Source organism: Schistocerca cancellata, chromosome 4 (genome assembly GCF_023864275.1).
Source record: "Schistocerca cancellata isolate TAMUIC-IGC-003103 chromosome 4, iqSchCanc2.1, whole genome shotgun sequence".
Classification (NCBI taxonomy): Eukaryota; Metazoa; Arthropoda; class Insecta; order Orthoptera; family Acrididae; genus Schistocerca; species Schistocerca cancellata.
The window spans coordinates 59,427,358-59,439,940 of NC_064629.1; the positions used below are offsets into that span (position 1 = coordinate 59,427,358).

General features: G+C 48.0%; 1 protein-coding gene across 2 annotated transcripts in view; it reads left to right on the forward strand.

Moving 5' to 3' along the window:
* Positions 1-12,583, forward strand: part of LOC126183429 (eukaryotic translation initiation factor 2D) — a 184,418-nt gene that overhangs the window by 30,611 nt on the left and 141,224 nt on the right. Inside the window, exon 1 of one of the 2 annotated variants that reach the window (XM_049925404.1) lies at positions 10,268-10,372. The exons of the other annotated variant lie outside the window; for it this stretch is intronic. Coding sequence (XP_049781361.1) covers positions 10,356-10,372 — 17 coding nt within the window. The 5' untranslated portion in view covers positions 10,268-10,355. Of the gene's footprint in view, positions 1-10,267; positions 10,373-12,583 lie in introns of those variants that run through there. 2 annotated transcript variants of the gene reach the window in all.

Consider the following 12,583-nt stretch of genomic DNA (forward strand, 5'->3'; position numbering starts at 1 on the left):
AATTAAACGAGTAAGGAACACGTCCTGTGCCACTTTTGAATGATTATTATAATACCTTTGCCTGTTCATCATCATCATCATCATCATCATCATCATCATCATTTAAGACTGATTATGCCTTTCAGCGTTCAGTCTGGAGCATAGCCCCCCTTATACAGTTCCTCCATGATCCCCTATTCAGTGCTAACATTGGTGCCTCTTCTGTTGTTAAACCTATTACTTCAAAATCATTCTTAACCGAATCCAGGTACCTTCTCCTCGGTCTGCCCCGACTCCTCCTACCCTCTACTGCTGAATCCATGAGTCTCTTGGGTAACCTTGCTTCTCCCATGCGTGTAACATGGCCCCACCATCTAAGCCTGTTCGCCCTGACTGCTACATCTATAGAGTTCATTCCCAGTTTTTCTTTGATTTCCTCATTGTGGACACCCTCCTGCCATTGTTCCCATCTACTAGTACCTGCAATCATCCTAGCTACTTTCATATCCGTAACCTCAACCTTGTTAATAAGGTAACCTGAATCCACCCAGCTTTCGCTCCCATACAACAAAGTTGGTCGAAAGATTGAGCGGTGCACAGATAACTTAGTCTTGGTACTGACTTCCTTCTTGCAGAAGAGAGTAGATCGTAGCTGAGCGCTCACTGCATTAGCTTTGCTACACCTCGCTTCCAGTTCTTTCACTATGTTGCCATCCTGTGAGAATATGCATCCTAAGTACTTGAAACCGTCCACCTGTTCTAACTTTGTTCCTCCTATTTGGCATTCAATCCGTTTATATTTCTTTCCCACTGACATTACTTTCGTTTTGGAGATGCTAATCTTCATACCATAGTCCTTACATTTCTGATCTAGCTCTGCAATATTACTTTGCAAACTTTCAATCGAATCTGCCATCACAACTAAGTCATCCGCATATGCAAGACTGCTTATTTTGTGTTCACATATCTTAATCTCACCCAGCCAGTCTATTGTTTTCAACATATGATCCATAAATAATATGAACAACAGTGGAGACAGGTTGCAGCCTTGTCTTACCCCTGAAACTACTCTGAACCATGAACTCAATTTACCGTCAACTCTAACTGCTGCCTGACTATCCATGTAAAGACCTTTAATTGCTTGCAAAAGTTTGCCTCCTATTCCATAATCTTGTAGAACAGACAATAACTTCCTCCTAGGAACGCGGTCGTATGCCTTTTCTAGATCTATAAAGCATAGATACAATTCCCTGTTCCACTCATAACACTTCTCCATTATTTGCCGTAAGCTAAAGATCTGGTCCTGACAACCTCTAAGAGGCCTAAACCCACACTGATTTTCATCCAATTGGTCCTCAACTAATACTCGCACTTTTCTTTCAACAATACCTGAGAAGATTTTACCCACAACGCTGATTAAAGAGATACCTCTGTAGTTGTTACAATCTTTTCTGTTTCCATGTTTAAAGATTGGTGTGATTACTGCTTTTGTCCAGTCTGATGGAACCTGTCCCGACTCCCAGGCCATTTCAATTATCCTGTGTAGCCATTTAAGACCTGACATTCCACTGTATTTGATGAGTTCCGACTTAATTTCATCCACCCCAGCCGCTCTATTGCACTGCAATCTATTAACCATTTTTTCCACTTCCTCAAATGTGATCCTATTTCCGTCATCATTCCTATCCCATTCTACCTCGAAATCTGAAACATTACTGATCGCATTTTCACCTACATTGAGAAACTCTTCAAAATATTCCCTCCATCTGCCCAAGGCATCCACAGGATTCACCAGCAGTTTTCCTGACCTGTCCAAAATACTTGTCATTTCCTTCTTACCTCCCTTTCGAAGACTGCTAATTACACTCCAGAATGGTTTTCCAGCAGCTTGACCCATAGTCTCCAACCTGTTTCCAAAGTCTTCCCACGATTTCTTCTCGGATGCTGCAATTATCTGTTTGGCTTTGTTTCTTTCTTCAACATAACTTTCTCTGTCTACCTGGGTTCTGGTATGTAGCCATTTTTGATACGCCTTCTTTTTCCTTTTACAGGCTGCCTTGACTGTATCATTCCACCAAGCTGTTTGCTTCATCCTACTTTTACACACTACTGTTCCAAGACATTCTTTAGCCACTTCTAGTACTATGTCCCTGTACCTTGTCCTTTCCTTTTCCAATGACTGTAATTGACTACATTCAACTAACTGGTACCTTTCTGAGATCGGTGTTATGTACTTGTGCCTGATTTCCTTATCCTGAAGTTTCTCCACTCTTATCCTCCTACATATGGACCTGACCTCCTGCACTTTCGGCCTCACAATCCCAATTTCACTGCAGATTAAATAATGATCAGTGTCATCAAAGAATCCCCTGAATACACGTGTGTCCCTCACAGCCTTCCTGAATTCCTGATCTGTTATTATATAGTCAATGACAGATCTGGTTCGGCCTCACAATCCCAATTTCACTGCAGATTAAATAATGATCAGTGTCATCAAAGAATCCCCTGAATACACGTGTGTCCCTCACAGCCTTCCTGAATTCCTGATCTGTTATTATATAGTCAATGACAGATCTGGTTCCCCTGCCTTGCCAAGTATACCGGTGAATGTTCTTATGTTTAAAAAAGGAGTTTGTGATTACTAAGCCCATACTGGCACAGAAATCCAAGAGTTGTTTCCCGTTCCTGTTGGCCTCCATATCCTCTCCCCCCCTGCGGGTCCGGGGTAAGAATAGGCCCGAGGTATTCCTGCCTGTCGTACGAGGCGACTAAAAGGAGTTTCAACTGTTTCGGCCTTCCATGTGATGGTCCCCCTTGGGGTTTGACCTCCATTTTTCTAAATTTCTACAGAAGTACGAGCCTTTTGGGGAAGGACACCTTACGTGGTGTACCACTGGTCCTAAGTGCACTCAGACCTTGGCACTCAGCATTGCACCGGCGTTGTAACCATACCCACTATTACTCAAATTGGGCCTAAACGCCTTTTGGGTTGTCCCAGTTACGCCCATAGTGCGTCTCCATCTGCACCAGCGATCATGATGGGCTTTCCATGGCACCAGAAATCCAGCACGGTAGCCAGCCCGTTGTGGTGGGGTCGTCATGTACCCTCTAGGTTGTAGCCCCCTGACAACACAGGGATCGTACTGCCGATACCTGAGCTGCACCCTCCCCACGTCGGCCAAGGAGTAGATGCCCGTCTCCTTGGGGCATCAGGACTCCCGGCAATGGTCATCCTGCCAGGTGGCCCTTGCTGCGGCTGGGTGGCGCCCGTGGGGAGAGCCCCTGGTCGGAGTGGGTGGTATCGGGGCGGACGTTTCGCAGATGAAACGTCACCACGTATCGGGTCGCTCTGCGGCCGAGTCTTTCAAAAGAAAAAGTACCGTTTCTGGTTCTGGTTCTCCTGCCCCTTCCCCCTTGGCCACTCCATGGGAGGAGGGACAGGCCCGCCGGCTTGGAGCGAAGTACTTCCCCCGCTATTTGGTCTGTTCTCGAACTGATGGGGGGACATTCGCCACCTCCAAGCCCATGTTCTTTGTTCAGCACATTGAGGACATCTTCGGGGAAATCGAGGCTCTCAGCAAGATGCGTTCAGGGTCCGTACTTATCAAGACCACGTCCGCCACACAGTCGGCGGCGATCCAGGCGTGCGACCGCCTATGGGACATCCCAGTCTCCATTGTCCCACATCTGGCACTCAATAGGACGCAGGGGGTTATTTTTCATCGTGACCTCCTGCTACAATCTGATGAGGAGCTCAGGGCCAACCTGGAGCGCCGAGGCGTGCATTTCGTCCGGCGAGTCCAGCGCGGCCCCAACGACCGTCGCATCGACACTGGGGCCTTTATCCTCGCCTTCGAGGGGGACGTTCTCCCGGAGAAGGTAAAGGTAATGTGCTACCGGTGTGATGACGTGCGACCCTACGTTCCGCCTCCTATGCGCTGTTTTAGGTGTTTGCGCTTTGGGCACATGTCGTCACGGTGTGAGGCTGAGCCCCTCTGTGGCGATTGTGGCCGTCCTCTTCGTGAGGAACATACATGCACCCCACCACCTCGGTGCGTTAATTGTCCTGGCGTCCACTCGCCTAGATCCTCAGACTGCCCCGCATATCAGAAGGAGAAGAAGATACAAGAAATCAAAACTTTGGATCGGCTGTCTTATTCTGAGGCCAGGAAAAAGTACGACCGCCTCCATCCCGTGCCATTGACCACTTCATTTGCCTCAGTTGTGTCCACTCCTTCCGCGGTATCCTCACCCCTCTCCTGTCCCCCCTCCGCCTCCTCCGCCCATCAGGGGGCTCTGCCTCCGCCTCCCAAATCCCTCCCTTCCAAATCCTCCTCCCCCGTGGCCCCCACCCCCTCTGCCCCAGGGGCCATCCTTCCTCCTCCTTCTCCCCACACGCCACCTGAGAAGCGATCCTCTTCTCAGGCGTCCATCGGGGACACGTTCCGGACCCCGGCTTCCGAGGTCCGGCGTTCCAAAACGGACCCCGCGCGTGAGGACCTTCTTCGGGTCCAGCCCACCATCCCTGTGCCTCCTCGGCCTTCCAAGAAGGCCTCCAAGAAGAAGTCTCTATCCCCCTCTCCACCCCGGCGCGTTTCGACTGACGCTCCATCCGTGAGTCGCCGCTCCCGGCCGTCCTCAGTTTCGCCGGGACGCTCTGCTGCCAGGCGCTCAGCTGGCCTTTCGTCGGCAAATGATGCTGCCCCTCCTACACAACAAGGGACAGCGGCCGCAGCTGGCGACCAGTCGATGGAACCGGATCCGCCTCCCGTCGGTTGTAGCGTTGTTCCCTCGCAACCTGGCCCTCCGCGGCCGTCGAGGTGACCAGCTCTTCCCCCGTCTCGTTCCCCCAACTTTTTGACTAGCGATGGCGTTGTTTCATTGGAACATAAGAGGTATTCGATCTCATCGGGAGGAATTACAACTGCTCCTCCGCCTGCACTGTCCGCTCGTCCTTGGACTCCAGGAAACCAATTTGCGCCCGACTGACTGTATTGCCTTTACCCACTATACCTCGGAGCGGTATGACCTTACCCCTGTGGACGGTGTCCCAGCTCATGGTGGGGTCATGTTGCTCATTCGCGACGACGTCTATTACCATCCCATCCCATTGACCACCCCACTCCAAGCAATAGCTGTCCGCATTACTCTTTCTGCTTTTACTTTTTCAGTTTGTACCATCTACACTCCACCGTCGTCTGCCGTTAGTCGGGCTGACATGATGCACCTGATCGTTCAGCTTCCCCCGCCGTTTTTATTGTTTGGCGACTTCAATGCCCATCATCCCCTTTGGGGCTCTCCTGCATCCTGTCCAAGAGGCTCACTCTTGGCAGATGTCTTCAACCATCTCAATCTTGTCTGCCTCAATACCGGCACCCCGACTTTCCTCTCGGACTCCACTCATACCTTCTCCCACTTGGACCTCTCGATATGTTCTACCACTCTTGCCCGTCGGCTCGAGTGGTATGTCCTTTCTGACACCTATTCGAGCGACCACTTCCCCTGTGTCGTTCGTCTCCTGCACCACACCCCATCCCCACGTCCTTCGAGCTGGAACATACTGAAAGCTGACTGGGGACTTTACTCATCCCTGGCGACCTTTCCGGACCACGATTTTCCCAGTTGTGACAGTCAGGTCGAATACCTCACGGCTGTTATCATCCATGCTGCCGAACGTTCCATTCCTCGTACTACTTCTTCACGTCGCGTTTCCGTCCCCTGGTGGAACGAGGCTTGTAGGGACGCTATCCGTGCTCGACGACGTGCTTTACGCACCTTTCGCCGCCATCCTACGTTGGCGAATTGTATTGAATACAAACGACTCCGAGCGCAATGCCGTAGAGTCATCAAAGACAGCAAAAAAGCTTGTTGGGCCTCTTTCTCCGGCTCCTTTAACAGTTTTACTCCATCTTCCGTCGTTTGGGGTAGCCTGCGCCGGCTGTCGGGTATTAAGGCCCACTCCTCGGTACCTGGCCTGACCTCAGGTAATGCGGTCCGGTGGCTGTCGCCAACGCCTTTGGCCGCTTTTTCGAGGAGGTTTCAAGCTCCGCCCATAACCGTCCTGCCTTCCTTCCCAGGAAAGAGGCAGAAGAGGCTCGGCGACCTTCCTTCCACTCGCTGAATCTGGAAACCTATAATGCCCCCTTTACTATGCGGGAACTCGAACGTGCGCTTGCACTGTCCCGGTCCTCTGCTCCGGGGCCGGATGCCATTCACGTTCAGATGCTGGCACACCTTTCTCCGGCGGGCAAAAGCTTCCTTCTCCGTACCTACAATCGCGTCTGGACCGAAGGTCAAGTCCCCATGCGTTGGCGTGACGCCGTTGTTGTTCCTATACCCAAACCCGGGAAGGATAGACACCTTCCTTCTAGTTACCGCCCCATTTCTCTTACAAGCTGTGTCTGTAAGGTGATGGAGCGCATGGTTAATGCTCGGTTAGTCTGGATTCTTGAATCTCGACGGCTACTTACTAATGTCCAATGCGGCTTTCGTCGCCGCCGCTCCGCTGTTGACCACCTCGTGACCTTGTCGACATTCATCATGAACAACTTTTTGCGAAGGCGCCAAACGGTAGCCGTGTTCTTCGACTTGGAGAAGGCTTATGACACCTGTTGGAGAGGAGGTATCCTCCGCACTATGCACAGGTGGGGCCTACGCGGTCGCCTGCCCCTTTTTATTGATTCCTTTTTAACGGATCGAAAGTTTAGGGTACGTGTGGGCTCCGTATTGTCCGACGTCTTCCTCCAGGAGAACGGAGTGCCTCAGGGCTCCGTCTTGAGCGTAGCCCTTTTTGCCATCGCGATCAATCCCATTATGGATTGCATTCCACCTAATGTCTCAGGCTCTCTCTTTGTCGATGACTTCGCGATCTACTGCAGTGCCCAGAGAACATGCCTCCTGGAGCGCTGCCTTCAGCGTTGTCTAGACAGCCTCTACTCATGGAGTGTGGCAAATGGCTTCCGGTTCTCTGAAGAAAAGACGGTTTGTATCAACTTTTGGCGATATAAAGCGTTCCTTCCGCCATCCTTACATCTCGGTCCCGTTGTTCTCCCATTCGTGGACACAACTAAGTTTCTAGGGCTCACGTTGGACAGGAAACTGTGTTGGTCTCCACACGTCTCTTATTTGGCGGCCCGTTGTACACGTTCCCTTAATGTCCTCAGAGTTCTTAGCGGTTCATCTTGGGGAGCGGATCGCACTGTCCTGCTTCGCTTGTATCGGTCCATAGTCCGATCGAAGCTGGATTATGGGAGCTTCGTCTACTCGTCCGCTCGGCCGTCCCTCTTACGCCGGCTCAACTCCATCCACCATCGAGGGTTACGTCTTGCGACCGGAGCCTTCTACACTAGTCCTGTCGAGAGTCTTTATGCTGAAGCTGCCGAGTTACCGTTGACCTACCGGCGCGACGTACTGCTGTGTCGGTATGCCTGCCGGCTGTCGTCTATGCCCGACCACCCCTCTTACAAGTCCTTCTTCGCCGATTCCCTCGACCGTCAGTACGGGTTGTATGTGTCTACCCTGCTGCCCCCCGGAGTCCGCTTCCGTCGCCTGCTTAGACAATTGGATTTTGCCCTCCCTACCACCTTCAGAGAGGGTGAGAGCCCGACACCACCTTGGCTCCAGGCTCCGGTTCATATTTATCTCGACCTCAGCTCACTCCCGAAGGATGGTACTCCGGCTGCAATGTATTGCTCACGGTTTGCCGAACTTCGTGCTCGACTTGCCGGTCACACCTTTATTTACACCGATGGCTCCAAAACTGACGATGGTGTCGGCTGTGCCTTTGTCGTCGGGGCCGCCACATTTAAATACAGGCTCCTCGACCAATGTTCCAGCTTTACGGCCGAGCTTTTTGCTCTCCATCAGGCCGTTCAGTATGCCCGCCGCCACCACCATTCATCATATGTACTCTGCTCTGACTCACTCAGTGCTCTTCAGAGCCTTGGAGCTCCCTATCCGGTCCATCCCTTGATACAACGGATACAGCAGTCCCTCCATTCTTTGGCTGATAACGGTGGTTCTGTCAGCTTTCTGTGGGTTCCCGGACATGTGGGAGTGCCTGGGAATGAGGCTGCGGATGCTGCAGCCAAGGCTGCAGTCCTCCTGCCTCGGCCAGCCTCCCATTGTGTCCCGTCATCCGACGTTCGTGGGGATGTCTGTAAGAGGCTTGTGTCGTTGTGGTGGGATGCTTGGTCATCCCTCCAAGGAAACAAGCTCCGGGCAGTAAAACCGGTACCAACTGCTTGGACAACATCCTCCCGACCATCTCGGCGCGAGGAGGTCCTTCTGACCAGGTTGCGGATTGTGCATTGCCGGTTTAGCCACCGCTACCTGCTCTCCGGTGACCCAGCCCCGCAGTGCCCTTGTGGTCAGGCATTAACAGTGCGCCATGTTTTATTGTCGTGTCCCCGTTTTAGTCAATTTCGTGTTGTCCTGTCCCTGCCATCTACTTTACCGGATGTTTTAGCTGATGACGCTCGAGCAGCTGCTCGTATTCTGCGTTTTATAACTTTAACTGGCTTGTCCAAGGACATTTAATCCTTTTACTTATTTTGTCTGCATCTTTGTCGGGTCCTTCGGGTGTCCCCTCCATCCCCTTGAGTTTTACCAGATTCCATGTGCTCAAACAACAGTGACTGGGCGCTAATGACCTCAGCAGTTGAGCGCCCTTAAACCCAACCAAAAAAAAAAAAAAAAAAAAAAAAAAAAATCCATATCCTCTCCAAATTTACCCATAACCTTTTCATACCCTTCTGTTCGATTTCCAATCCTGGCGTTAAAATCACCCATGAGCAGAACACTGTCGTTGTCCTTTACTCTAACAACTACATCACTGAGTGCCTCATAAAAACTATCCATCTTATCTTGATCTGTCCCTTCACAATGCGAATATACTGACACAATCCTAATTTTCTTGCTAGACACTGTCAAATCTATCCACATCAGTCGTTCGTTTACATACCTTATTGCAACTACAATGGGTTCCATTTCTTTCCTGATGTAAAGCCCTACAGCCCATTGTGCTATTCCTGCTTTGACTCCTGACAGGTAGACCTTGTATTCTCCCACTTCCTCTTCTTTCTCACCCCTTACCTGAATGTCACTAACAGCTAAAATGTCCAGCCCCATCTTACTTGCAGCCTCTGCCAGCTCTACCTTCTTCCCAGAGTAGCCCACATTGATATTAATAGCTCCTCATCTCATTACCATTTGTTTGCCAAGTCGTATCTTAGGAGTCCCTGGTTTGTCAGTTAGAGGTGGGACTCCGTCACCTCCAAAGGTCCGAGGCATTTTGCTCTGATTGTTGCCAGCATCATATTTAAAGTACCAGGGAAGCAGGTTGCTAGCCTTACTTGCCCGAGTCCCATTGGGTTTTACCCCTAACGGCTGAGGGACTAACCGGTGGATTTGGTAGTCTTTGCCGTATGAGCACAAAGGTGACCACGACTCAGAATATGCCCGAGATGCACAGCCTTATTCCAAAGTAACTGGTATCCCGACTGTCGGGACCACTTACTTGGCCACTCATACGTTGCCCGTGGTTCATGAACTAGGACATGACTACAGGAAGCCACACCATGAACCATGAACTTTGCCTGTTTCGAAGAAGATATTTCATCGATATTTTTGAACATTGTAATTTTGCTGAATTATGCTTGCAAGGCAATGCAAGGTCTAATCCTAGAGAATCAGCATCACGATGCCAACGAAAAGCGAGCAACCCTTATAATCCATGAAGGCCACATGCCCCAATAATGTAGTACGACAATACGATTACCATACATATCGGTTTGCTCGGTCCACTGCTGTTTTCCTTTCTCGTCTTCTGGGTCGCCGCACGCCTATGTTAATATCTTTCACTATGCGTCCTTCATCCATTTTACACCCCACAATACCACAACCCCAACGAGTTATGTGTAGGTATGACGAAGCCGTATTACTGTCTGGATATTTGCCTCACTTGACTGGCAGCAAATGACCAGTGTCGAAATACTCCTATAGTCGCAGTACGATAGTATCAAACTACGGTGCCTACAGAAAACCTGATATATCCAATTCGGTCGGAACACGATCCGATAACTCCAAACGTCGGATCACAACCAGATATCTCCCTTTTGTTGCGTTTAATATCTGGGTAATAGAAAGAAATCTGGCAATCGATTGGACACACTGAATAGTGTTTCCTGTTACTGCATCATGGTGTGTTTCTTCTTTTCATAGCTTGTGCAACCACTCAGAGATCACTATTTGTTACTTTCTGTATTAACAGCAAATGTGGATTTATCGGTTTTTGTTCCGGCGCTCCTCATTTCTGATTCGTCTGTGGTTACAAGAATTTCCTGATTTCTTTACTGACGGAAGAGTTATTCACTGCAATGTGTGCAACAAAGACGTAAGTAAAATCTTAACCTTTTATCTGCTACGCCCACTCAGAGAACAGTGATACCACTGTTTCTCCCGAGTTAACCTGGACCAGACACATGCGAATGCACAAATATTGTTTCTAAATCTTTAATGTAAGTTAATTTTGCTAAGTAGGTTTTGTATATAAATTCCTCCACAAAATATTTCTCATTTCTTTTTGTTTTTAGGTACTTTCTGAACAGAGGTCGCATTTAAATTAGCATGTTGCAGGGTTAAACATCAGGCAATAAAAAAAAAAATCTTGAAACAAACGTTTGTAATAAAACCAGATGCGACAAACAAAAACGAATTTCATCTTGACCTGTGTCGAGCCATTGTTGCAGCAAACATATACCATTCAATGCAGCCGAAAATAGCCAGTTCAAAAGTTTTCTAGAGAAATACTGTGACCTCAGTATTCCATCAGAATTGACACTGAGAAACCACTATTTAGATACTTTATATGAAAATACGTTGAGAAGGGTAAGTGAAGATTGAGGCTATTGATACATGTGAATCTCTGTCGATGAGATAACTGACAGACAAGGTCGATATGTGGCTAATTTGGTTGTTGGAAAGTTAGATCCTGACACTCGCTCTGTACCTTATCTGATCTGCAGCAAGGAGCTAAAAAAGACTAACCAGGAAACAGTTGCTCACTTGGTTGATAAAACCCTCAAATTACTTACCCCTAACTGTCTAGATGAAAATGAAATACTTCCAATCTACGTGATTGCTACTGTTAAATTGTTGAAATTATTTTACCCAGCTTCGCTCCATATCACGTCTTGCCCATGTAATGAATCGCGTAGCTGAGACGATATGTCTAAAATTTCCACATGCAAATAAGCTAGTTTCAACCATCAAAAAGGGCTTTATTGATGCACCTATAAGAATCCAGTTATTTCGAGAGGAACTTCGCAACGTACCACTTCCACCAGAACTTGTACATACTTGCTGGAGAACGTGGTTAGAGGCCGTGGAGTATTACAGCAAGCATATGGAAGATATTAACAACATTGTTCTTAAATTGTAGGAGGAGGCAGTGAGCATTACTTCAGCTAAAGATCTTCTAAAGGACCCAACAATTTCCAACGGAATTTCATGCATAAAATCTCATTATGCATTTTTAGTCCCTATTATGAAAGCTCTAGAGTGTTAACTGCGATTGATAGAAGACGTGACAGAAAAAATCAACTTGGTCCCAGGTTCTATTGGTATGAAGGTTAGGGAGAAACTAAAGAACGTGCTACAAATGAAGCCAAGACTAACCACTCTCTGCACAGTGACATATTATCAGATAAATCAACGGAACATGAGTGTGCAGTCCCAATGCGCCTAATACCGTCATTTAAATATGCTCCGGTAACATCTGTTGACGGGGAACTCTCATTCCCAGATTCTATTAACAGGCAAGAGATGCAGTTTCGCAACGGAAAATCTGGAGAAAGTATTAGTTATTTACTGTAACCGTAATTATGGACATGGACAGTAATATAATGTGGATTTTTGTCAATGTATCTTTCTCGACAGTTATATGTCAGATTTTGGTTTCCTATTTTGTGATTTTTATAACCTATTTTTGTAAGTGATAAAACCTATTTTAGGTACCTAATTTAAAATTTTTAGAACCTTAGAGGTCTATTTATGACAATAACTACTTAACCATGTGGTGCACATGTCCATTGCAGTGGACAGCCGCTAATGGCCACTTCTTTGGCGTTTCCAATCAGTCCTGAGGCTGCAAATGCATGCAGGGCACTGCACTGCGCCAGTAGGCATAGTCTACAGGAATGGTCTGTGCGTTTGCAGCCTCAGGACTGATTGAAAACGCCCAACTGTCTGCTGCAGTGGACAGATTCACCACAGGATTAATATTATGCTTAATACATTACTTATTTATTTTTTATTTCAACAAAAAATTATCATGCTAATTTACGTTGCTCATTCTAACAAGTTTCCTAAACTGTAGATTTTGATATAATATTTTGTCGAACCTTCTAGACACATTTACTATACAGGTCCATATTATATGCGCATGTTTTCTACACACAGCTTTGCTGTAGTGTTTGCTGAAATCATTGGAATCCGCTAGATGCACTTAGCACAATGACTTATGTTTTACGCAAACATTTTGCACACTTGGCTTTGTGGCACTTTACACGGTTTTCGTTGGCTTTGTTACCTTCGAAGACGCTCA